Source organism: Humulus lupulus, chromosome 4, assembly GCF_963169125.1.
Source record: "Humulus lupulus chromosome 4, drHumLupu1.1, whole genome shotgun sequence".
NCBI classification, from domain to species: Eukaryota; Viridiplantae; Streptophyta; class Magnoliopsida; order Rosales; family Cannabaceae; genus Humulus; species Humulus lupulus.
Window position 1 is genome coordinate 250,086,911 of NC_084796.1, and position 22,852 is coordinate 250,109,762.

Sequence of the window (22,852 nt, forward strand, 5' to 3'; positions counted from 1 at the left end):
TAGTTATCATTGTAAAATATCTCAAAAATATCATATTTTAATTTATTTAATTATTTATTATTTTTAAATAATTATTATTGTAAAAATATCTTAAAAATCTCTTTTTTTTATTTATTTTATTTAAGTATTTACAAACTAACGTTAATTATAAGAATATTTCGTTAAAGTTAATATTAAAAAAATAAAAAACCAAAAAATTTTGTTATCTACACACTTATTATATAGAAGAGATATAATTTGATTGTTCAGCAGTATTGGATTCCAATCAAATTTAGATTTCAAAACTTCAGTTCTAGTGAGCGAATTGGTCCATTCTACCAGGTTAACAAGTTCTTAAACAAACAAACACAAAGCTTTGTAAGCTAATACAACATTACATAATAGTAAATCAAAGCTGTGCTATTTTTAGCTACAACTTGAAAGAGTTTAGTGATCTTCACCCATGCACACAAACTAACCAGCCTATAGTTTGGCTAATGGTTGGGACCCAAAAGGGAGAGCAGAAAGGTCCTGTAATGACTTGATGTTTCAGAATGAACAGCATCGTTCAATGTCTTCCTGTACTTCTTGAGATATTCAGCCTTGATGTACTGCATATCTATTTCAGTCCTAGTCACAATTACCCTAATCAGTGTGGAGTCATTGGTTCCCAGACCTTTCATTGCCTTGTACAAAACCTGTAATGTAGCAAAGAAATGTAAATCAAGTTCCATCTTTCATGAAGACAAAGATGATAATCATTCATTAATCAAGCCAATTATGTTAACTATGATGAAAAACCTTGTCATGAGATGATGAAATGGAATCCGCCAAATATTTGAAATCGAGCATATTTTCTTTCAAACACATGTAAAGATGTAAATTAAGTTCCACCCTTCATGAAGACAAAGATGATAATCATTCATTAATCAAGCCAAATATGTTAACTATGATGAAAAACTTTGTCGTGAGATGATGAAATCGAATCTGCCAAATATTTGAAATCGAGCATATTTGTTAGACTAGTTCATGTTTTTTTTTTCCTGTTTTCCCTTTTGATAGAATAGCTCACTCATGTTTACATTTCTTGAGACATGTTACACTGCTACAATTTTCCTCATCTATATTTTCCCATGAAATGTTGCTACTTAAATAAACTAAACAAAAAAAAAAAAGAAGAAGAAGATTTGACAGAAACAAAAGTTCTGTCTTAATTTCATTGAACACCTAAATTACAGCTTGTAGCAGTTTACCTTTGCAAAATACTTTGCAGGATTCTCAGAGCAACGGAGTATTGTCAAAAGACCTTGCTCAAAATGTCCAGATGTTTCACTCTTTATTGCCTGAAATTATTTAATACCAGTAGTTACACATTAGAAGAAGAAAAAACAAAAATAGAACTGGTTAGAGTATCCCACATGGAAAATGTGTGTGCGAACATTATACTATTTATAAGAGCATGGGTTATTCCACCGAACCCCTTTTATCAAACCATACCATTCTTTCCACTATACTATGTATACTATCTATTTTCCTACTGTCTAAACCTTCATCTTACTATCTAAACTTCCATTCCACAATCGATTCTAACAGAAACCGTACCTTTTTAAGTGAGCCATACATGTCACGATAAGCCGAAGCAACAGCATGCAAATTCGATCTGCTTCGTTCACTGAATATGTGGATGAAAGTCTTCTCATCAGTTCCTAATTTCTTCTCCCCTGCTTTGTACAAATGCTTTGCATCCTTCATTGCCATTTCTCTATCAACTTCCAGTCCTTCGTATCGCTGTGTGCTCACATATGCTAGTAAGAGCTGCAACCATTTTAGGAAAGACATTTGAGCCTTTTTCTTTTCTGACTATGACCATGAAACAAGATATCTATATGTATAGATATATGTATATAGATAATACTAGTTAGTTAAGCAAAAATTACACAAGGGAAACAAAAAGAGAAAAGTTAGTTCACAATTATCTATAACAGATATCATGTAATTACTGATTACTGAACTTCACAAAGTCAAGAGGAATGGACCATATGGCAAAGAACTTACTTTTTGATGATCCCCAGAAGTGTAAATTTCAATATCATTTTCAAGGTACACTCCAAATCTTGAATAGTATATATGTTTAAAATGCTGTATCTGAGATGGGGTGCGTGAACATATAACTTCAGTAGCAGCTGTCAGATCAGGTATGTCTGGATTCAGTGCCTGCTTGACGATCAGCGCATCACGTCCAGCCGGATCATGCATCCAGAGAAGAACTGCAGTCTGAACAGTGACGAATCAAGTCAATACTGTAAGTCAACTCAAATCTAAAGCTAAATGAATTGCAGACTATTTCATTATGTTCAAACACACAAGATTTACATAACCCTCTTTTTCGTTTATTAGTTTAAAAGTGGTGAAATAGATATATATATATATATATATATCTCTAAAAATCACACAATCTTGAAGAAACTTCATATTGGTACCTCCAATTTGCCACTAAGTTCTGATGTTAAGCGTTTTGAAAGTTCCTCAGAATACATTGCTTTGTACTCTTGTTGGATAAGAGCACGCTGTGTTTGATCTCTATGAGCAAGAACATTAATTACTGCTGCTGAATCACAACCAAAACCTAGAAAAAGAGAGGCCAAAAAGTTAAAAGAAAGAACAGTAAAAAAAAAAAGAATTAATGAACAATTTCAAGGAATCATGTTGAAGTATATTCTTTCTTGAGTAAACTCCTAAAATTGTATGCCAGAACTAAAAGTTCACCAACCAAGAACTCTTATTCCGGGTGAGAAGAACATCAAAGCACATGGGTTTTCCTAATACCAATGATTAGATGTTCTTTAGCCAGTACTTAGTCCAAATGGTTGACTGACTGACTGACTGACTAAGATATTATGCATTTTCTCCATGAACACAAGCCATAATACTTAGCTTTAATCATTCAAAGTTGCCTCCAATAAAACACAGAATTACTAAAAATGCATTTCATTGTGGTAATAGCACTTTGATGAAACCAACCAGTTTTTTCAATAAACACAAATTCAATCCAAAAATATCTTCTTGAAGAAAGTGTTTGATAAAGGGAATTGCTAGAGACTTTGTGAAGTTTTCAATTAAACGTGTCTTTGCTAAGTAGAAAATATGAAAGAAAGACAACAAACTTTCTTCTATTCATATTATACTTCCAAATTCACAACCTAATCCCTTCTAAACTACATAATATATCACCAGAAAATATGAACAAAGTTGTTGCATTACATCATAAAGTGGTACCCTTTTTTTTGTTCGATCCAAACTACTCTTTATTGCAAGAAAACCCATGAGAAAGATCTACCAAAAAACTTAAAATTTGCTCAATATTTTCCAAAACCAAAAAAAAAAAAAAAGAAAGAGAAAATACCCTTAAAAGCACGGTAGAGCTGAACAGCATCGTCACGAGGTGAGGAGAGAACTGGAGGAATGGTAAGCGTGGACATCGTTGTTGCTGGTTACTGTTTTCTTCTTTGTGTTTGAGAATAAAGACACTCTCTTCTTCTTATCTTGAATTGCAGAAAAAGCAGAGCAAACTCTCCATTTTAAACTGAGAGAGCACTGTTTTTTTCTTTTCTAAATAATAATATACTATTTTTTGCTAAATATTTTTTTTAGATTTGTAGTTTTGAAAAATACATTTTGAACCTGTATTTTGTAAGTTGATTCAAAATAATCCCTTGAAACCGATTTCGGCCAAAAAGGAAACACATAGACCTCACATCGATATTTAAAAATATATTTACCAAAATCGAGTTCGAAAAATTATTCAAACTAATCTATAACATATAGAGTTTAAAGGAGTATTTAGTAAAAGATTTATATTATTTTGGACATTGTGTTTTATCCTATTATCTTTGTAGATCTTATATTTTGACAAATTAATTTTTGTAAAATAGTTTAAATAGACTCATAAACTTGATTTTGATCAAAGTATTTTAAACGGAAAAAACACGATTTTTCTTTTCTTTTCTTTTTAAAAATAATAATACTACTTTTTTACCATTTATTTTTTGCTAAATTTTTTTTTAGATTTGAAGTTTTAAAAAATATATTTTGAACCTGTATTTTGTAAATTGATTCAAAATAATCCCTTGAAACCGATTTCGGCAAAAAAAAAAACACATAAACCTCACATCGATATTTTAAAATATGTTTATCGAAATTGAGTTCGAAAAATTATTCGAACCAATTTATAACATATAGAGTTTAAAGGAGTATTTAATAAATGATTTATACTTTTTTGGACAATATATTTTATCATATTATCTTTGTAGATTTTGTATTTTGATAAATTATTTTTGTAGGCTCTATATTTAGTCAAATAGTTTAAATTAACTCCTAAAATCACAAATATTTCACCAAATTAACTACTAAGAACAAAATCACAACCATTCTAACAAACAATTTTATTATTATATTTAAATTTTTTTTTCATCAAAATGATGTTTTAGGAGTTCATTTGAACCATGTACAAAATAAATAATCTAAAAAATAATTTATCAAAATACACGGTATAAACTAATAATGAATCAAAATACAAAATACAAAAAAAAAGTATAACCCCTTTAATAAAATATAAGATCTAAAATAATAAGATAATAATTATTTCTTTTTATTTTATTTTGCATTACTTACTTGACTTGACTTGGTTTTTTCTTACTTGACTTTTTCAATTTAGTTGACTCACTGACTCTAATATATATTTTTCTTATTATTTTTGTTTCTATTTTATAATTGCTATAGTTATTCGACACCTACTCATGATATTCTTCTTGGCAATTGTTTAATTTTGAAGAGCATCAAATAGCAACTTGCAAAATAAATTATCATTATTTTCTAAAGAAACGCGTAGCGTTCTAAGTTCTAGCGTGTGGGACATGTAAGTCATTTCGATATTTATTGATACATGTTATTATTATTCAAAGTAAATGTTATAAAATGTATACTATAACACTTTCACATGATATCTTCCACTATACCATTCAAGGGGGCCACTTACATCAATGCTATAAATGCGGTGAGTGAGGCTTTTGACACAAAACGAGTTCCATATGACCCGTTAGGCAGGAATTTTGTGGGTCGTATCGGGTTTAGATATCAAGCATGAAGTTACGACCCGATGTAACACTGTACAAAAACTATTAAAAAAAAATATGGGGATTACATATTTTTTTGGTAGTATTGGAAGTGGGCTTGAATAGGGCACGGGACGCCCCAAAGCACGACCTAAATGTGCCGTGTTGGGCTTACCTCTCCCAAATGTGGGCGGGCACGATCCAAACAGTATGTACGATAATATAGACTGTACCTAGGGATGGCAATTTTTCCTGTGAGGGCATAGAGTCTTTGTCTAATTGGGGAACGAGGAGGAGATAGGGATCATCTCTCATCCCTGAATGTTAAACGGGGAATGAAGATAACACTCCCTACCCAAACAATGCCCCATTTAATTATTTATATAGTTTATAATATTTTTTATTTATTTACATATTTCTAATTCTATGTATGTTTTTGTATCATATTAGTAACTTTTAAAGATTTTAATTCCTTTTTAGATAATATCTAATATACTAATTTGTTATGTCATATACTTTTTCTATTTGTTTTATAAAAATTAAATTGAGCCTCGTGAAGATTCCTCGTCCCAATAGGGAATCCCCGCCTCCTCTCTATGGGAAATAAGTAAGGATGGGTGAGGAGGGTGATTAAAATAGTAAACGAGAATGGGGACAAGAGAGTACTCCTCGCTAATTTCCTATCCCGTTTACATCAATTGTTGTACCAGAGCAGCTAAATTACAGCTTTATTTAAGACAACCTCAATAAAATATCAAGAGAGATAGAATATTTAACAATAGTCCAATATATTTTTGGTTAAATTAAATATTCGTTTGTTTTATAGTATTAACATTTTAATTTAATCTATTTATTTCACAAATTACCAAACAAATGTTTTTTTAATCAATTTTTAAAAGAATATATTATTTTAGTATCATATTACTAGATTATATTTTACACCCTTAAGTATATAAATACATCCCAAATTAAATGCATCATATTTCATAAATAAATAAAATACATTTCTTTATAACCACTTCATATATTTTCTATATTAGGTTTGATTTGTACACTCTTTTATATTAAAAAAGTAAAAAAAATTATAAATATGCACCTCATTAAAAATTTGAATGTTTTAATAAAAGAAACAATTAATATTAAATTTGTTAAAAAATTAAAATAAATAATCAAATAAAAGACACGTAGGTGTAATACAATCCCAAGTATCAAATTTATGAAATATTAATTTAAAAATAAAATATACAAATAATACAATTTTTTTTCCAATCATTTTCATGAACAATCATCACAGGATCAATACAGGCATGTAAATGGGGCGTCTACCCCACCCCGTAAACATTTTGCCCTGCTCCGCCCCGGCTTAATCGGGGCGGATCTGCCACGCCCCATTTAACTTTTTTTTAGAAATATTAAATTATAATTTTAGAATTTTCTCTGAGCCTAAATATTATTATTTTTATTGTAATCTTTATATTTTACACTTCATATCAACTACACCATCAAATATTATATTATATTTTTTTATTTTAAAATTTACAAAATAAATACAAAAATAAGGATGAATTATATAAAATATATTTTTCAATATTTATAATTTTTTTTAGTTTATATATAATTAATGATATTCTAAACCACATATAAAATGTCAATTTTACGTACTATGTATATAAGTAGCATGAGATAATTTGGTTAGAGTATAAAAACAAAAGTTTTCGAGGCGGGGCCCCATTTTTACCAGGGCAAAGATGCTCCGTCGGGTCGAGGCCCCGCCCCATCCCATTTTGCCATGCCTAGTTCAATGTTGGCCATCGACACTCTATAAATTAGATCTATAAATATTACTTACAAATATATTTCTAAGTTTCAAAATTAATATTTTGTAAATGTTAGTTTCTAAAATATATTTTTAATTAAGAAATTTAGTTCTATAAATTTTGCTTGCAAAAATTATTCTTAGTTAAAAACTAATTATAGAAATGTTATTTACAAAAACATTAGGAGGTAATTGTTTTCAAAAATGTCATTTACAAAAACATGAAGAAAAAAAAAGTGCAGCTTTAATTTTTTTTTCTTTGTTAACTAAGAGCATTCCCAATAGCTCATCTAAAATGGAGAATTCTCTATAATTATAGAGATAATAGTTAAAATTGTCATCCAATAGCTCATTTAAATCAATTCTCTAATACAAAGTTTATTTATATTTTTTATTTTCATCTCAACATTTATAGATTTTTAAGGGGAATTGACTCATTTGGTACTACGTGTTTTTGTAAAGTATTGTTTTAGTACCCTATTTTTTTAATAATGCTTATATGATACCCTATATTTTAAAATTATATATTTTTAGTACCCTAGACTCAGATTTGATAAATAAAATTTTCACAATATGACCAAACTGCTATCAATTATATGAAATTTAATAATTAAATTTGAATTTGGAACTCATATAATTGAGAACGGTTTTATTAAATTGGCAAATTTTAATTTATCAAATTTGAGTGTTGTTACTCCCAAATTTTGAGATGTGAGATTATGACCTCGAAATCTGATCTCGTCAAGTGTGAGCTCGGAATATAAAAGCATATTCAAGGTCCGATTGTAAAACCCTCGAGGCAAGACGGCAAGCTCGAAGACACATAAGTTCGAAATTGTTTTTAAGCTCGAAGGAACATAGCACCGGGATACATCCGTTGTCGAGTGCCTTCAGACTGGGCGACCCGAGCTTAAAGGGCTACGAGCTCGAAATGTTACAGCCTCGATGGAATTTGTTTGCTCCAAACAAGTCTCGGAGTAAGAAGGTCACTTTGCAACTTGCCTGTAGACCTTGGTTGATAGAATGTTGGTTGATGACCTCGAAGGCTTGATGAGTCATCTGAAGTAACGTGTCTCCTACAATTACAGATATTTATTATTGTAACATCCCAACATTAAAGGGATATTAGCAAGTCTATTATACGCCTTCTGGTCTTCAGGGGACGTTTCTTTGTATATAGGAGTTACAAAATTTAATGTAATTAAATTTATTAATTTACAGAATAACTTCCCAAAACGTGTGGGATTGGATTCTGAGATCTCCTCTATAACTAGAGAAGAAAGCATCATTTTGTAGGGGATGGAAAGATATTTTCTGCAAATAATCTCTGAGCAATTATTCTCTGAGAAGAAACCAGAAAGCTCCCAAGTCTAAATAAAATTGACTCGTGGACTAGGCAGAGTTAACTGCTGAACCACGTAAAATTCATGTTGTTTGACTATATTATTCATCTGTGCCATAGTTCCTATTGTTTATTCGTTCTACATTTTAAGTTGACAAGTGTAGAGTAACAAATATGTACGATTTCAATATATAAGGTACCAAATATGTCAAATTTAAAAATACAAAGTACCAAATATATCCGTTATAAATATATAAGGTACTAAATGAGCATTATTGTAAATACAGTACCAAAATGATATTTTACAAAAACACAAGGTACCAAATGGTCACCTACCCATTTTTAGGAGCTCCTTTAAACATTTTTTTTTAATATTTTTTATTCACTTTCTTTTCTTTCTCTTTCCCAATTTATTAGTTTTTTATTATTAATATTTAAATGATGTAAAAAAAATATATAGAGAAGTTGATATACGGTATCAGTAAAATTTTGATGTAAGATAGAGAAAGTAGAATTTTAGTAATGTATTTTAAGGCCTAAATCCATTTCTTTGTAAAATAAGATGTATACTTAATATTTTTTGTAAATCAATATCAATATTTAATTATTCTTTTAAATAAATGGTATTTTTGTAATTTTCCTAAATTGTCTTAAAATTCAAAACAGACCATAATGAGCCCAAATTACAGAAGTCAGCCCATATTTGAGTTGGGCCGTACACGTCAACAAATCACAATCCAACGGCCCACAACGAACACGTGGCAGCAGGTAGAGCCTCAAATCACGAAAACATATCCAAAAATAATACAATACGTCATATCAGGGAAGGGAATCCGATTCGACTTTTTCAAACGAAAAAAACGTTATGTCGCCGCATACGGCCACGTGGAACTACAGTAAAAAGACACGTGTCCACACATAAAATTACTGAATTCTTTTTATCGTTTCCAAATTACACGTGTCAATCACAAAATGAGTTTCCGTACCGATCTTTCGCGAGACTCGAACATCACGCTACTGTGTATATATATATATGTAATATTTTCTAGTGTTTGTTTGCCTGGAAAGAAAAAGAAAAAAACAAGACCACATTGGATTGAATCGAACGAAAGGTGTGTATTTTTCGAAAAAGAAAAAGAAGAAAGCGACTGAAAACTCAAGAAAGTTGGAGAATTTGTTTAGAATTAGAATCGTTTTCGTATTGGATTTTCTATATTTATGAACTAATTTTAGTAAAGAGAAGAGCAATTAGCTAAGTTAAGACACTACAAAAAAAAAAAAAAAAAAGGAAAATTTGGCTTTGTTTTGTTTTCTCGGATTAGCTGTAATAAGGAGCAGAGCAAATCAATGGCGGCGGAGTTGATGTTCAGGGGCAGCGGCGCGTCGAGCTCACCGCCGGCGTTGATCCTGACGTCGGGAGCGAGCGGTAGGATCAGGGCGATATTCTCCGCACGCGCCTTGCGGAGCCTTCTGATGTTGATCAACGCTTTTGTTTTGCTCTTGCTTTTGCCGTTCCGCGGTCGGAGGCGAACGACGTCGTCTTCTCCGGAGAAGGACGACGAGAAGCAGGAGATTGGCGGTGGATCGCATCGGAAGGGGACGGCGGTGGTGAGGGTTCCGGCGGCGATGGTGTCGTGGAGGCGAGCGGCGGCTACGGCGGTGGCGGTGGACCACGAGGTGGCCGCCAGGAGAGCTTTATCCATTCGGCGTGTTCTTCAGGAGGACGATGATGAGGTTTCGATTAGGGATTTTTCGCTTTTTGTCACCGCGAGAGGTGATACAGTTTTTACTCAGTCGTGGTCTCCGCCGGCTCCGGTTAAGATCAGGTTAGTCACCACCGACCACCACCATTGTTGTTTTAATTAGTTAATTAAATTAGGTTTAATGTCCAGAAATGTAGGAAATAGGAATAGAATCGTAGCTTTGATATTTTTTTGGGAATAACAAAAAAAATCAAGAAATTTCAGACAAAGCTTAACCTAAAAGTTTTCTTTTTTTATTTTATTTATGTTAAAGAATAAGGTTTTCTCAAACTCAATTTCTTCTTCTTAAGGTTTAAGCTAACTAATATTCCCATCCTGAAAAGGACTTTAGCAATTTAATATAATTTTATTTATAATTTTTTATATACAGATGAGTGTGAAGCAAAATAGTTTCTACTGTGGAAGCATATCTAGAAGGACTTATAGTTTTGATTAATATTAGGTTTGACATATTTTAATATTTTAATTTAAGTTTATCTTCACCTTTAGTCATGTCCTAAGATTAGGTTGTCTTTACTATTTGTTTTGATAATTTTTCCCATTCATAAATTTAAATTCTTGATGCTCTCTTCATCTCTTCTCATATTATATAAGAGTTAATCATTCATAGCGAAGAAATTAATTGGTCAAAAAGAAAGAGATTAAGATTGGAGAGTTTAAGAAGAATGAAAATGATAGTTGCTCTCGTGTATGTTTTTTTTTGTTTGATATAAAGAAAAGAGCAAGGAAAAGAATAGTCTCTCTCAAGCTTAAAAATCCAATACTTTTAAAATATCAAAGAAAAAGACAAAAAATACTATATAAATGGTATATATATGTCCTTTATAAAAAATAATAAATATTTATATTAAAAAAATAAAATATTAATTTTAACTATTAATTTGTTCTCCATCTTTTGAACTCAATCTTTAATACCGAACAACATAAAAGAAAACAATTATCATAATACTTCTTGTTCTTCTTCAACTCTCCATCCATCCTACCAAATATAGTTACCAATTTGTATATTTAGTTCATTATCCGTTTGTATATTTAAGTAGTTTACCTATTAATATGTACATCTATCAATGAAGTTTGTGTCCTAATTCATCAATTTTGTCTCACTCTAAACATTTACATAGAGATATCATTATTTTACAAACAAAAAAAAATCAAAAAGTTATTCCAAGGTAAAGTTAAAAAATGGTCTATATTCACTCAATATTCATATATACAGATATATTTATATACATATAAAAACATATTTTAACATATACTAGGGTCTTATCAGAGACAAAGTATCAGTACATATGATTTTTGTTTCTATCATCAATGACACGATATTCGCATAAGATACCAACGTGCATACTTGGCACATATCATATCCAAGTTCCTGTTACAGGACCGAGCCCCAAGATTTTGAAATCACTAGTAAATTGAGCCATTTCTTTCTTTCTTTCTTCTTAGCTATATATCTTAAGTCATAATTTCATGGTTGGGTCCCCTCTATCTAGTCTCTACTGTTCTTTGCTAGTTTTATTAGGCTTCTGTCTTGAATTGTTAGAGCAAATTAAATATGTCTAAACAAAAAAAATACTAGGACTAGGCAAAAAAAAATTTCTATTTTATGATGCATATTATGTTACTTTGACTTTTGAACAAACTTATTAACTAAAAAAGGTAAGAACGTGTGGAGAAAGAAAAATACTTTCAGCTCTAATTTTCTTTAATGCTTCAATCAAAGCTCTTACTTTTATTACAGAGTACAAGATCTTATTTTCTGGGTTGGCATTTAAATTTTATATAAAATGATAATGTTGGGCATTTATTAGTAAAGTCTCCACTGACATGGTTGGAACTTAATTAATGTGTACAATCTAGTTCAACAACAGTCCTAGAGTCTAGAGATAACTAAAATGCTTGGGTCCAGCATTAAGTACTAAAAGAAAACTTAATGTGCATTTCAACTTCTTAAATAAATTAGTTCATTTGGCACGCCAATTTGGAAATTCTTCTTCATCTAACATTTTTCTGAATATATATATCTACCTTTTGCAGGGGCCTGGTTATTATTTTGCACGGCCTGAATGAGCACAGGTTTGTCGGTTGACCATATATATATTTTCAGTTGATTTTATATTTGATGATTTGTTTGTTAATAGTCTTCTACATTTTCTTCAACAGTGGTAGATACAGTGATTTTGCAAAGCAGCTGAATTCCCATGGCTACAAGGTCTATGGAATGGACTGGATTGGTAAGTTTTTGAAATCATTTTCACTTGCTAATTGTTAGTTGCTACTAAGCCAGACTTGTCTGTATGTGCTGGTTGAGTATGCTAACCGCCCTAGACTACTTAGCATATCGATCATCGTGTTCTATATATTCCATTTCCATCTAGCTCTCACCGAGGTTGTAGCCATTTTGACTAGCCTACTATTTGTGCAATGTGCTCGTTGAGTATGCTAACCGCCCTAGACTACTTAGCATATCGATCATCGTGTTCTATATATTCCATTTCCATCTAGCTCTCACCGAGGTTGTAGCCATTTTGACTAGCCTACTATTTGTGCAATGTGCTCGTTGAGTATGCTAACCACCCTAGACTACTTAGCATATCGATCATCGTGTTCTATATATTCCATTTCCATCTAGCTCCCACTGAGGTTGTAGCCATTTTGACTAGCCTGCTATTTGTGCAATGTGCCCGTTGAGTATGCTAACCGCCCTAGACTACTTAGTATATCGATCATCGAGTTCTATATATTCCATTTCCATCTAGCTCCCACTGAGGTTGTAGCCATTTTGACTAGCCTGCTATTTGTGCAATGTGCTTGTTGAGTATGCTAACCGCCCTAGACTACTTAGTATATCGATCATCGAGTTCTATATATTCCATTTCCATCTAGCTCCCACTGAGGTTGTAGCCATTTTGACTAGCCTGCTATTTGTGCAATGTGCCCGTTGAGTATGCTAACCGCCCTAGACTACTTAGTATATCGATCATCGAGTTCTATATATTCCATTTCCATCTAGCTCCCACTGAGGTTGTAGCCATTTTGACTAGCCTGCTATTTGTGCAATGTGCCCGTTGAGTATGCTAACCGCCCTAGACTACTTAGTATATCGATCATCGAGTTCTATATATTCCATTTCCATCTAGCTCCCACTGAGGTTGTAGCCATTTTGACTAGCCTGCTATTTGTGCAATGTGCCCGTTGAGTATGCTAACCGCCCTAGACTACTTAGCATGTCGATCATCGAGTTCTATATATTCCATTTCCATCTAGCTCCCACTGAGGTTGTAGCCATTTTGACTAGCCTGCTATTTGTGCAATGTGCCCGTTGAGTATGCTAACCGCCCTAGACTACTTAGTATATCGATCATCGAGTTCTATATATTCCATTTCCATCTAGCTCCCACTGAGGTTGTAGCCATTTTGACTAGCTTACCATTAGTGTTGTTCCTACTTCATGGGCTAAATTGTAAATTTAACTTCCAATATTTTAGGAGGAATCACAGATTCATTAACTACTACGATCATGCTTTATAGCTTGTCAGTTTTTGAGTCTCCTTTTCACTCAACTTTGAAGTTTTATTATTTAATCCTTTGCAAAGGAGCAAAAATAGGAGTCATGGAGTCTTGATGATACCCTATAAAGTAAAGATAAACTCAAATAGAAAATTCAGGAAAGACAAAAGAAACTGAAATAGAAAATTTAGGAAAGACAAGAAAAAGAGACTATATTTTCTGTCTTGGCATTATATGCAGGCTGAGAAAGAGAAGTATACTTCTTCAGTCAACTTTTCTCATTTAGCCAAAGCTCAACAACAAGATTCATTTCATATCGAGCTTTCATTATGAATTTTGTGTTTCGACATGAAGAAATCGGGGGATTGGGGATATGTTTTATTAGCCAAAGTTGAATTCAAGATATTTAGTTATTGTTTGGTCAAATTCATTACATGTGGTATTCCAAGTATTTTGAGTCTGAATTGCTTTTGTAGGTTAGTATGTTAATGGGATCCGTATGAGAGTTAATAACCAGAAAGAGTAGAAAATCATGCAAAACACAGATAGAAAGAATCAGCTAAATATTTGCAGTTTCTTAACAAGAATCTGCATACATAAAATATCATGTAACTGCATAAAATATCATGTAACTGCATTTTATGTTGAAATCACTTTATTGTCTCCTTTAGTCACAGATTTTATTATAGAAGAGAGAATTTATTTTTGTTTAGAGTAATGACATAGTTCATAAATCAATATTCTCCAACATCTAGATTTGGATGTTGCAGGGATTCAATATTTGGGCTGCATTGGTGCTAAATAAAAGTAACTTGCCAAGCTCCTGTTAATAAGTAAGCTGGCTTTCGATTATAGCTTTTTTGGCTTCGGACAATATAGAAAACCTAAGCATGGTTTTGTTTGCATTAAGGAATACTTTTCTTACTTTGCTTTGAAAAAGGATGTAAATGAGTGATTATGTTTTGTTTTGAAAAAGAGAGTGTGGTTGAGTGAAAATTCTAATGCTACTTGCAACAAGAAAGTAGTGAACTTTCAGTTATTCATATTTCACTCAATAGTTTCATTGTTAGTCAGCAATCAAAATATTACTTCTCATCTAATCAATTTATCTTTACATTCTCATGTAGGTCATGGTGGGAGTGATGGACTTCATGCATATGTTCCTTCTCTTGACTATGCTGTTGCCGATTCGGTATGTATTACTCAAGGTTCACACTGAGATATAAACTAGCTAATTAATAACGAGTCTCTCGGCAAAATGACCTATTTTTTAAAATCATTTTGCATTCTAGCTTAGTTTTAATAATATTTTACAATATAATCTCTCATAATTTACACATGTGGTCGAAAAATTCAAACAGCCGGTCGAAAATTTTAAACATCTGGTCGAAAACTTTAGACAACTGGTCGAATTTTAGATAAATGTTATTTTGCACAAAATTATAAAAAGTAGTCCAGAATGCAAAATTACAAAAAAAAAAAAATAAATAAATAAAAAAATGTCATTTTTGTATAATTTCATTCACTAATAATATCTTATTATTTTATGCAGAAATCTTTCATTGAGAAGGTTGTAGCTGAAAATCACGGGCTACGGTGTTTCTGCTTTGGACATTCGACTGGCGGAGCCATTCTACTTAAGGTAAATTTTGTTGTTACCATTCACACTACACAAGTCGGTTGTCGGTTGTGATTATCAGTTTTATTTATCGTTGTGATACATTCTGTTATAACAGTTGGTTAATCTGTCTCAACTGAGATAAAAACTATTATAACAGATTGTGCTTTTGTTCCAACAACTTGTAATCATTTGGTAAATTATAAAAATAGAACCTTCAGTTATGCTATTCAACAACTTACGTTACTTTGCATGTGTGATTTTAGGCAATGCTTGACCCTAAAGTGGAAGCCAATGTAGCTGGCGTCGTGCTGACATCGCCTGCGGTTGGAGTACAGCCATCCCATCCAATTTTCGTGGTGAGAATCCGCAATGATCAGTTATAGTCATTGCATTAAAAGACTTTTCAGTGTCAAATTACAAAACCAAATACCTAAAAAAAAGTCATTAGATCAAATTTGCAATGCTGTCTCTCGTCTGATCTTAAATTCAAAACATATGGCAGATTCTTGCTCCCATTGTCTCATTTTTGCTACCTAGATACCAAGTTAGTGCAGCAAACAAAAAGGGCACGCCAGTCTCTCGTGATCCCGAGGCTTTAGAGGCCAAGTATTCGGATCCATTGGTGTACACCGGGTCCATTAGGGTGCGAACCGGTTACGAGATTCTCAAAATTACTTCTTACTTGCAGCAGAATCTGAGAAAACTGAGAGTGCCCTTTCTAGTTCTCCATGGCAAAGCCGACACCATTACCGACCCTGAAGCTTCTCAGAAACTGTACGAAGAAGCTGCCTCAGCAGACAAAGACATCAAGTTGTTCGACGGCCTATTACACGATCTCCTTTTCGAACCAGAGAGGCAAGAAATAATGGAGGATATAATTGAGTGGTTGAATCAGAGACTTCAAAAACTCTAGGCAGTGCAGTTAGGAAGGAGGAGAAAAAAAACATTAAATAAAAAACAAAAAAACTAAATGAAAATAAAAACATTGTTTGGGAGTTTCTCTAACCAGCGGGAGAATTGGAAAACGACAACTTATTTATTTTGGTTGAACGTTTATTTCCTTTTTCTTTTTCATGGTTTTCTCCCAAAAATGGAAAGAAAAAAAAAATTGAATGTTGAAAAATTGAATTTTCTCAGGATTCTTGATGAAAATTGCAAATGTGAAGGAGGTAGTGAGTGGCCCATTTTTCCTTTTCCATCTAATCAAGAGATTGAAAGATGGATGGATAGATCAATTTCTGCTTGAGAATTGATGTATTTTACTCATGTTGTATAAAGATTTGGACTCCATTGGAGATTATCACTAGTACATGAAAACAATGCTTATTATTATTATTATTATTTGAGATTGAAAAGAAAATTAGCATCAATAGTTTGTCTAGAGGAAAAAATATGGCAAATAAGTCTTTGAATTCCAGAAACAAAAGTAATTAAGTCCTTTGAGTTTAATTGTTTAACAAAATTCAAATTTTTTATGAATTTTTTTGACATTATATTGTATTAAAAAAATTAATAATTTTGTGAAAAATTAAACAATAAGTATTCAATTGTTTCTGTTTATGAAATTCAACGACTTCATTCCCAAAAAAATAAAAAATAAATCTTAGGAACTAAATTGTTAAACATGGTAAAATTCAAAGGCATATATGTTAAAACCTAGAAATAAATAGGACAATTACCAATTTAGTTGTAGTGACAGGAATAAAAAAAAAAAAAAAAAACCTGTCATCGATTATTTTGGCACAAATATTTTTGGTTCTTAAAAAGAAATAATTTGAAAATGTTCAATTGTTATAAATGAATTTCTAGATCCACATATTTTCAATACTGAGCTCTAAAAAGAAGCCCGGTTTTTGTTGGAAAATCTGTTATGGTATGGAATTCTATCAAAAAAAGAATTCTGAAAAGTAGTTTTATATTTAAATGTCAATAAAAGTTATATCAAATTACAAAAGCAGATCTCTACTCAATCGGAGTTGTATCACAGTCTAGACCAAGAAAGGAAATCATAAACTTTGAGGAGCTTAAACACAAAAGTAGACTGTAGATAGTACACCCTACGCAGCTCTATCCAAAAAAACAGAGTTTAATCAACTGCATCTAATTTATAATATAACTCAGGAACCTTACTGATCCTTGTACCTCTTCTCCACCTGCTCCAAGGCTTGAATATCTTTGTTATACTTGCAAATGCGGTAAAGGCACCTGCGACGACACCCGGAAACAAACATCATTAAAGCATTGGATTTTACAACAAAGTGAACAAAGTTTTTCAAGAGAGCAGCAGTAGAATGCTCTTTGACATACCAATAAAGAATAACTGCAGCGGCGCAGAGAATTACGTTCCTTTGAGCTTTGTAGGTCTGTGCATTATGAGGACCGCCGTTAGGAGTAATCGAAAATAAAAACTTGTAAGAAAAAGTTATAGGTTGTATACTAAGATAAGAAACCCCATCTACTGCCTCCTATTCCTAATACCCAATATTGCACTTTGAAGCTTCGTTTGATGGGGAGGATAGTATTGGATTGGATTAAAAAAAACTAATGGGAAAAAATATGAGAAATTATCAATTGTGAACAATAAATTATGGGAAAGTTGGATATAAAAGGAAAATTTTAGCCTTGTCAGTGATGTATACGAAGATAAGAGATTTGGATGGGATCATAGAATTATCTCAAGTTTCTCAATGGAACTAAATAATCATATGTTAAGTAGATTAATTAGGTGGTTGAATTAGGTCAACAATTCATATGACAAAAATTATCCAATTTTATCCTACTTTCTAATCATAACCTCACGGTTGTAATTAGACCATTCTTGCAAATGATTCAAATAATAAACATAATTTTATGAGAGAAAAGAAAAGACCAGCAAATACAAGAGGCCAAAACAAGCAAACTATTCATTAAAAAAAACCCCTTAAATGAGCTAAATAACATCCTACTAGTTTTCATAAAATAAATAAAAAAATTTAAAAAGAAAATTGATAGAGACCACCAGCTCTTTGTGTAAAGATGCTCACAAAATAAATGTGAAGAATTGTATTCACTCTCTTGAAAAAAAAAAAAAATTGAAAGGAGGATGATAATTTTTTGCGAGTTGTGATGAGTTTAGTAGTGATCATCATGTTGGGTGGGATATTGTTTCTAAACCAAAAGGCTTGGTGATTTAGACATCAGTAACACAGTGCTAGGATCAAGACACACACACCAGAATAATAAGAAAAAGAAAAAGAAACTTAAGACCCGTTTGGTTGGGAATAATGAAAACAGGGAAATAAGAATGAGAATGGAATAAAATTTAAAATTAATAAAAAAAATTGATAAATTTTTTTTTTTTGTGATGTATTGGAATGCCCTTTCCTTCCATTCCAACACTTTAGTTTGTAACCAAACAAAGGAAAGGAATGAAAATGGATTCATTTCCATTCCATTACTTTCCTTTCCCCCAACCAAAGAGGGCCTTAGTAAATAATCACTGTTTTATTAAAAATAGTAGCTCCTGTACAAGAACACCCAAACTGTCCAAGAACCTTCAACTAAATTCCAACAGTCCAGGATTTCGAGAGCCTGGTCTTTCTCCCCAACTCACTTCCCGAACCCCAATAATCCTCCCCAACATGTGTCTGTCCTATTTATACTAATCAGCCACCAAAACTACAAGTAAATTACACAACAAAGTCCTCTAAAAAACTAAGGGCTGACTGTCCATGTCACCCACTTTCTTTTCTATGCCTAATATGTGTATTTAATGAAAGGTTTATCACATAATAAATCATAACAAGGCTTTGATTATGGAGTTGTTGTGAAGATCACCTAAGCAACATAGTAGTCTAAGGTTATGGTCACTAAAAGTACCTCTGGCCTTAAACCAAATGGTCGGGATACCTTGAGGCTCCTAGAAGACTTATTTCATGCTGCATTGATGAATTTTAAAGCAAGATTCATAGTTTGTGAAAGCATTTTGGGTCAGAGAGCCTGCTCTCGTTGATTGATTTCCTCTTAACCTATAGAGTGATGGCTTCCCATAATGCCAGCCTTTCATCCTAGACATTGCAACTCTTTCCTCAGAAATGGTGGCTTTTGTTGGGATCCTAGACTTCTCAGAATTCAGGAATCTAAACAAGGGAACTGGTGCAGGTGTCAGGTCCCATTATGCTGTCAGATTGGGTTCATTTTTGTATTTCAGCTGTTGATAACAGAATTAAGAAGATAGAAGGGTCTGAATTGTTCTCTTGTCTCTGTCTTTACAAAGCTTGTTGCAATTGAAGGTCCTCTTCCTTTTCCATCTAATTCTTTTATTTGGAAATGAATTACTCCTTGAAGGTTAAAATTTTTTAGTTGGCTGCAGGTTTTGAGCAAGTTGAATAGTCAGATGATTCTACAAAAGCATAAACCATTTAACAGTCTCTCCAGTTCGAATAATGGAATCTATTCTTGCACTGTCTCTTTGCTACACATATTTGATATTGAATGCTTAAGCAATTTGGTGTATCCAAGGTTAGGCCTCACAATTGCTAGGAGATTTGTCAGGAAGGATTGGGATTTAATGGTACTAATGGAAGAAAGAGGAATCTATGGAATGTTTCTGTTTCTGGTGTCTTAGCTGTTTATTACTTTGGATCCTTAAAACAAAATATTTTATTTTCTGATCAGTGAAGAGATCGGTGTATTTTGTAGTAATTGAGGTGACAGTGATCTTCTATAATCATTTTACATCAATAATTTTGTTCATGCACAGGCATCAATTAATTAAACAAGAGTTATAAATATGAATTTCTTTTTACAGAACTTTCAACAAAACTTAAGACAAGCTCAAATCATAAAGTTGTTAAAACATCAAACTTTTTTTTTCCCTTATTTAACACTTTTAGACAATCTCAGAGTCCCTTTTCCACTAAATCAATTAAACCACTCGTAACTTCCTCTACCTTGATTCTCCTATCAAAATTGGGTACAAACATTCTCTAGTTCAAGGTTACTAAACTAAAATTGAAACTTCAAACAAAAATTGGATGTCAGAGAAATGTCGTAAAACTCACAGTTTTTTCGAAGCGATCTCTCTCAGTAGCCGTACAGATATCAGATGTGCACATCAAGCGATGCTCTTGCTTCCAATAGATATCTGCACTCAAAAACAAAAAAGCACACAGACCTCAATTCCTAACCCTACAATTGCCTTAAAGCAAATAGATCCAATCAAATTCCAAAATTTTCTCGGATGCCAAACAGAGTAAAATAGTGCAAGAGGTTTTCCAGAGAAATGAAAAAGAGATACCTAGGAGCTGGAAACCGGCGAAGGGAACGATGAAGAGGCAAGGTTGGAGTATGAGAGAGATCAAAGAGACGAAGCGGTTCTTGAGGAGCTTAGGATAAGGAAGAGTTAAGAGAATGGCCAAAACGGCCTCCGCTGCCACCACGTAGGTCAGAATCATCCATTGAAGCGCCATTACCGTCCTTCTTCGGAGTTCGAAATCTTCTTTCTCTCTTTCTTGGGATTCTTGTTCGGATCTCTCTTCGGACTGAGTCTGATTCTTGGCTTGGCTCAGCTCAACGTGCAAGGCAAGTCTAGTATTTATTAGTTCTAAACCCAGCCATTGCGACACGTGTCAGTTCACTATTTATTTACGGGAATATCCCATTTACATTCGTGTACATCTTTATTTATCTGTGTTATTCTTTATAATATACTGAAAAATAATTAAGTAGCCTGATGACAGAAGTAAAATTATATTTTTTTATCTAAATAAATAGTATTTTTTTATATGTAGTAAAATATTATTTATCAAGTTATAAATATTTTATTATTTTTTTATAAATTTATATATATATATGAGTTGATACTATTATGTTTAATTATTTTATTTCTTAACATGAATAAAATATTTTTAAAAATATAATATATAAATAATGTAAAGAAGCAGATGTATGGTATAATATAAAAGTTTTGAGTTAAATTATAAAAATGTATGTTTTTGTGATATATTTTATAATACATTTTCCTTATAATATTTAGCTAAAACTTATAAAAACATCTTCCATCAGCTCCTTTATACCTATATTATATAATATTTACATATATTTTATATAATATTTTAATATTTTTTTTATAACTTTTTTTTTTCTATTTAGTATATATTTATTATTATTATTTTTTTAATTTTTTTATTTTACTTTAAGTAATAAAATATGATTAAAGATATAATATTTAAATGATGTAAAGAAATATATAAAGAAGCTGATATATGGTATAATGTAAAACTTAGAGGTAAAATAGAAAAAAGTGTGTTTTGATGATGTATTTTAAATAATAGAGTAGAGCACCCAATGTAAGTGCTCTAATGAACTCATTTCTTCTCATAGTTTTCTACCACTTAGTATTAATTTATTTTTAAATACTAAATTTTTTTATAGATTATTATAGTTACATCCCAAAATATATATATATAAGCACCATATTAATTATAAAAATTAATTTTAACACGTTTTATCGATTTTTTTTTGCTATTCTTGTTTTCATAATTTTTTCTAAAATAGTGTACAATTTTTTAGAAAAAAATTATTTATTTAATAAGGTTTTTTTGTTTTAATTTTTATTTTATTTAAATATTTAAAGTATATATTGTTTATAAGTATGTTTTTAGAATATGAAAAAGAAAAAAAAATAAAAAATGTGAGCATAAATTGATAAAAATATATATTATATATTATCTATTATTTATTAATAAAAATGGGGTGTTTTAATTAAATTTTGAGGTGCAAATATAACAATGTTATAGTTAAATACCTAATTTTTAATATATGTTTTATGTTATAAAAATTAAAAATTAGGTATATAAGTGCAACCTTATATAAACTATGTATTTATGCATCAATATCATTAATTAAAAAGTTTGGTACATTTTTTGTAACTAAAAAAAAAGTAAGTATTACAACAAAAAATAGACTATTTGTGCGGTCAAAAAAATAACTTACATAAATTATGATAACTAATTGAGAAATATTATTTTGGCTCATGTGTTTTTCTTGAATATGCAATCAGTCTTTGTATTTTGTTAAATAACAATTTAGACTCTATGTTTTACAAAATAGATCAAAATAATACATTAAATTAGATTTTTGTCAAAATATTTTCAATTATAAAATTAATTTTAAAGTCGTTAGTGACAATATGAGTTTAGAGAAACGAAGAAAGTGGTCGAGTAAATGAGCATGAAATATTATATTTAATTTTTGTTTTTTACTAAAATTGGATATAAAATCCTAAATCAATTTAACGTATTTGGTAAAAAAAATAGGGGCAAATGTGTTATTATCTCTAATTTTTATTCTGGATTTATATTTTTTTTGAATTTTGTGTTTTTTCCTATTAATTGTTTGGATCTTGTGTTTTAACAAATTATTTTTTGCACCCTATATTTTGTAAAATAATTAACAGAATCCAAACAGTTAATACATTTCAAAAGTAAAAACCATTTTATTTATTTATTGTTAAGTTGTTTAAAAACACACTATTTGTAGAGTAAGGACCAAAGCCGTAGACTATACCAAACAACTGAAAATCAGTCCGCGGTTCCTTCCACGCGCCGCTGCTTCACGGCAGTTTTACCGCACCATGAAGCGAACAAATCGTTTACAACCACAGTCGGAACACGCACCCGCCGCTCCTCTTTCCAAACGCCGCCGTTCATCAGAACGACCCCATTGCCA

At 31.5% G+C, this 22,852-nt stretch overlaps 3 protein-coding genes across 3 annotated transcripts; 1 reads left to right on the forward strand and 2 right to left on the reverse strand.

The window, feature by feature from the left end:
- Window positions 1-254: 254 nt before the first annotated feature.
- Window positions 255-3,553, reverse strand: LOC133831707 (annexin D5-like). Its single transcript, XM_062262102.1, has 6 exons — window positions 3,383-3,553; window positions 2,460-2,605; window positions 2,035-2,253; window positions 1,582-1,794; window positions 1,233-1,322; window positions 255-677 (listed from the first exon to the last, which is right to left on the reverse strand). The coding sequence occupies exons 1-6, from the start codon at window positions 3,456-3,458 to the stop codon at window positions 474-476; spliced, it is 948 nt and encodes a 315-aa protein (XP_062118086.1). The 5' UTR covers window positions 3,459-3,553; the 3' UTR covers window positions 255-473.
- A 5,743-nt stretch (window positions 3,554-9,296) lies between these two features.
- On the forward strand, window positions 9,297-16,483 carry LOC133831708 (uncharacterized). The gene is made up of 7 exons (XM_062262103.1): window positions 9,297-10,074; window positions 12,049-12,087; window positions 12,175-12,245; window positions 14,649-14,713; window positions 15,074-15,163; window positions 15,406-15,498; window positions 15,645-16,483. Exons 1-7 carry the CDS (start codon window positions 9,596-9,598, stop codon window positions 16,053-16,055), a joined length of 1,248 nt encoding a protein of 415 aa, XP_062118087.1. The 5' UTR covers window positions 9,297-9,595; the 3' UTR covers window positions 16,056-16,483.
- Window positions 16,484-17,039: 556 nt separating this feature from the next.
- LOC133831709 (uncharacterized) lies at window positions 17,040-20,702 on the reverse strand. Its single transcript, XM_062262104.1, has 4 exons — window positions 20,421-20,702; window positions 20,185-20,267; window positions 17,450-17,505; window positions 17,040-17,347 (listed from the first exon to the last, which is right to left on the reverse strand). The coding sequence occupies exons 1-4, from the start codon at window positions 20,590-20,592 to the stop codon at window positions 17,269-17,271; spliced, it is 390 nt and encodes a 129-aa protein (XP_062118088.1). The 5' UTR covers window positions 20,593-20,702; the 3' UTR covers window positions 17,040-17,268.
- Between the last annotated feature and the right edge of the window lie 2,150 nt (window positions 20,703-22,852).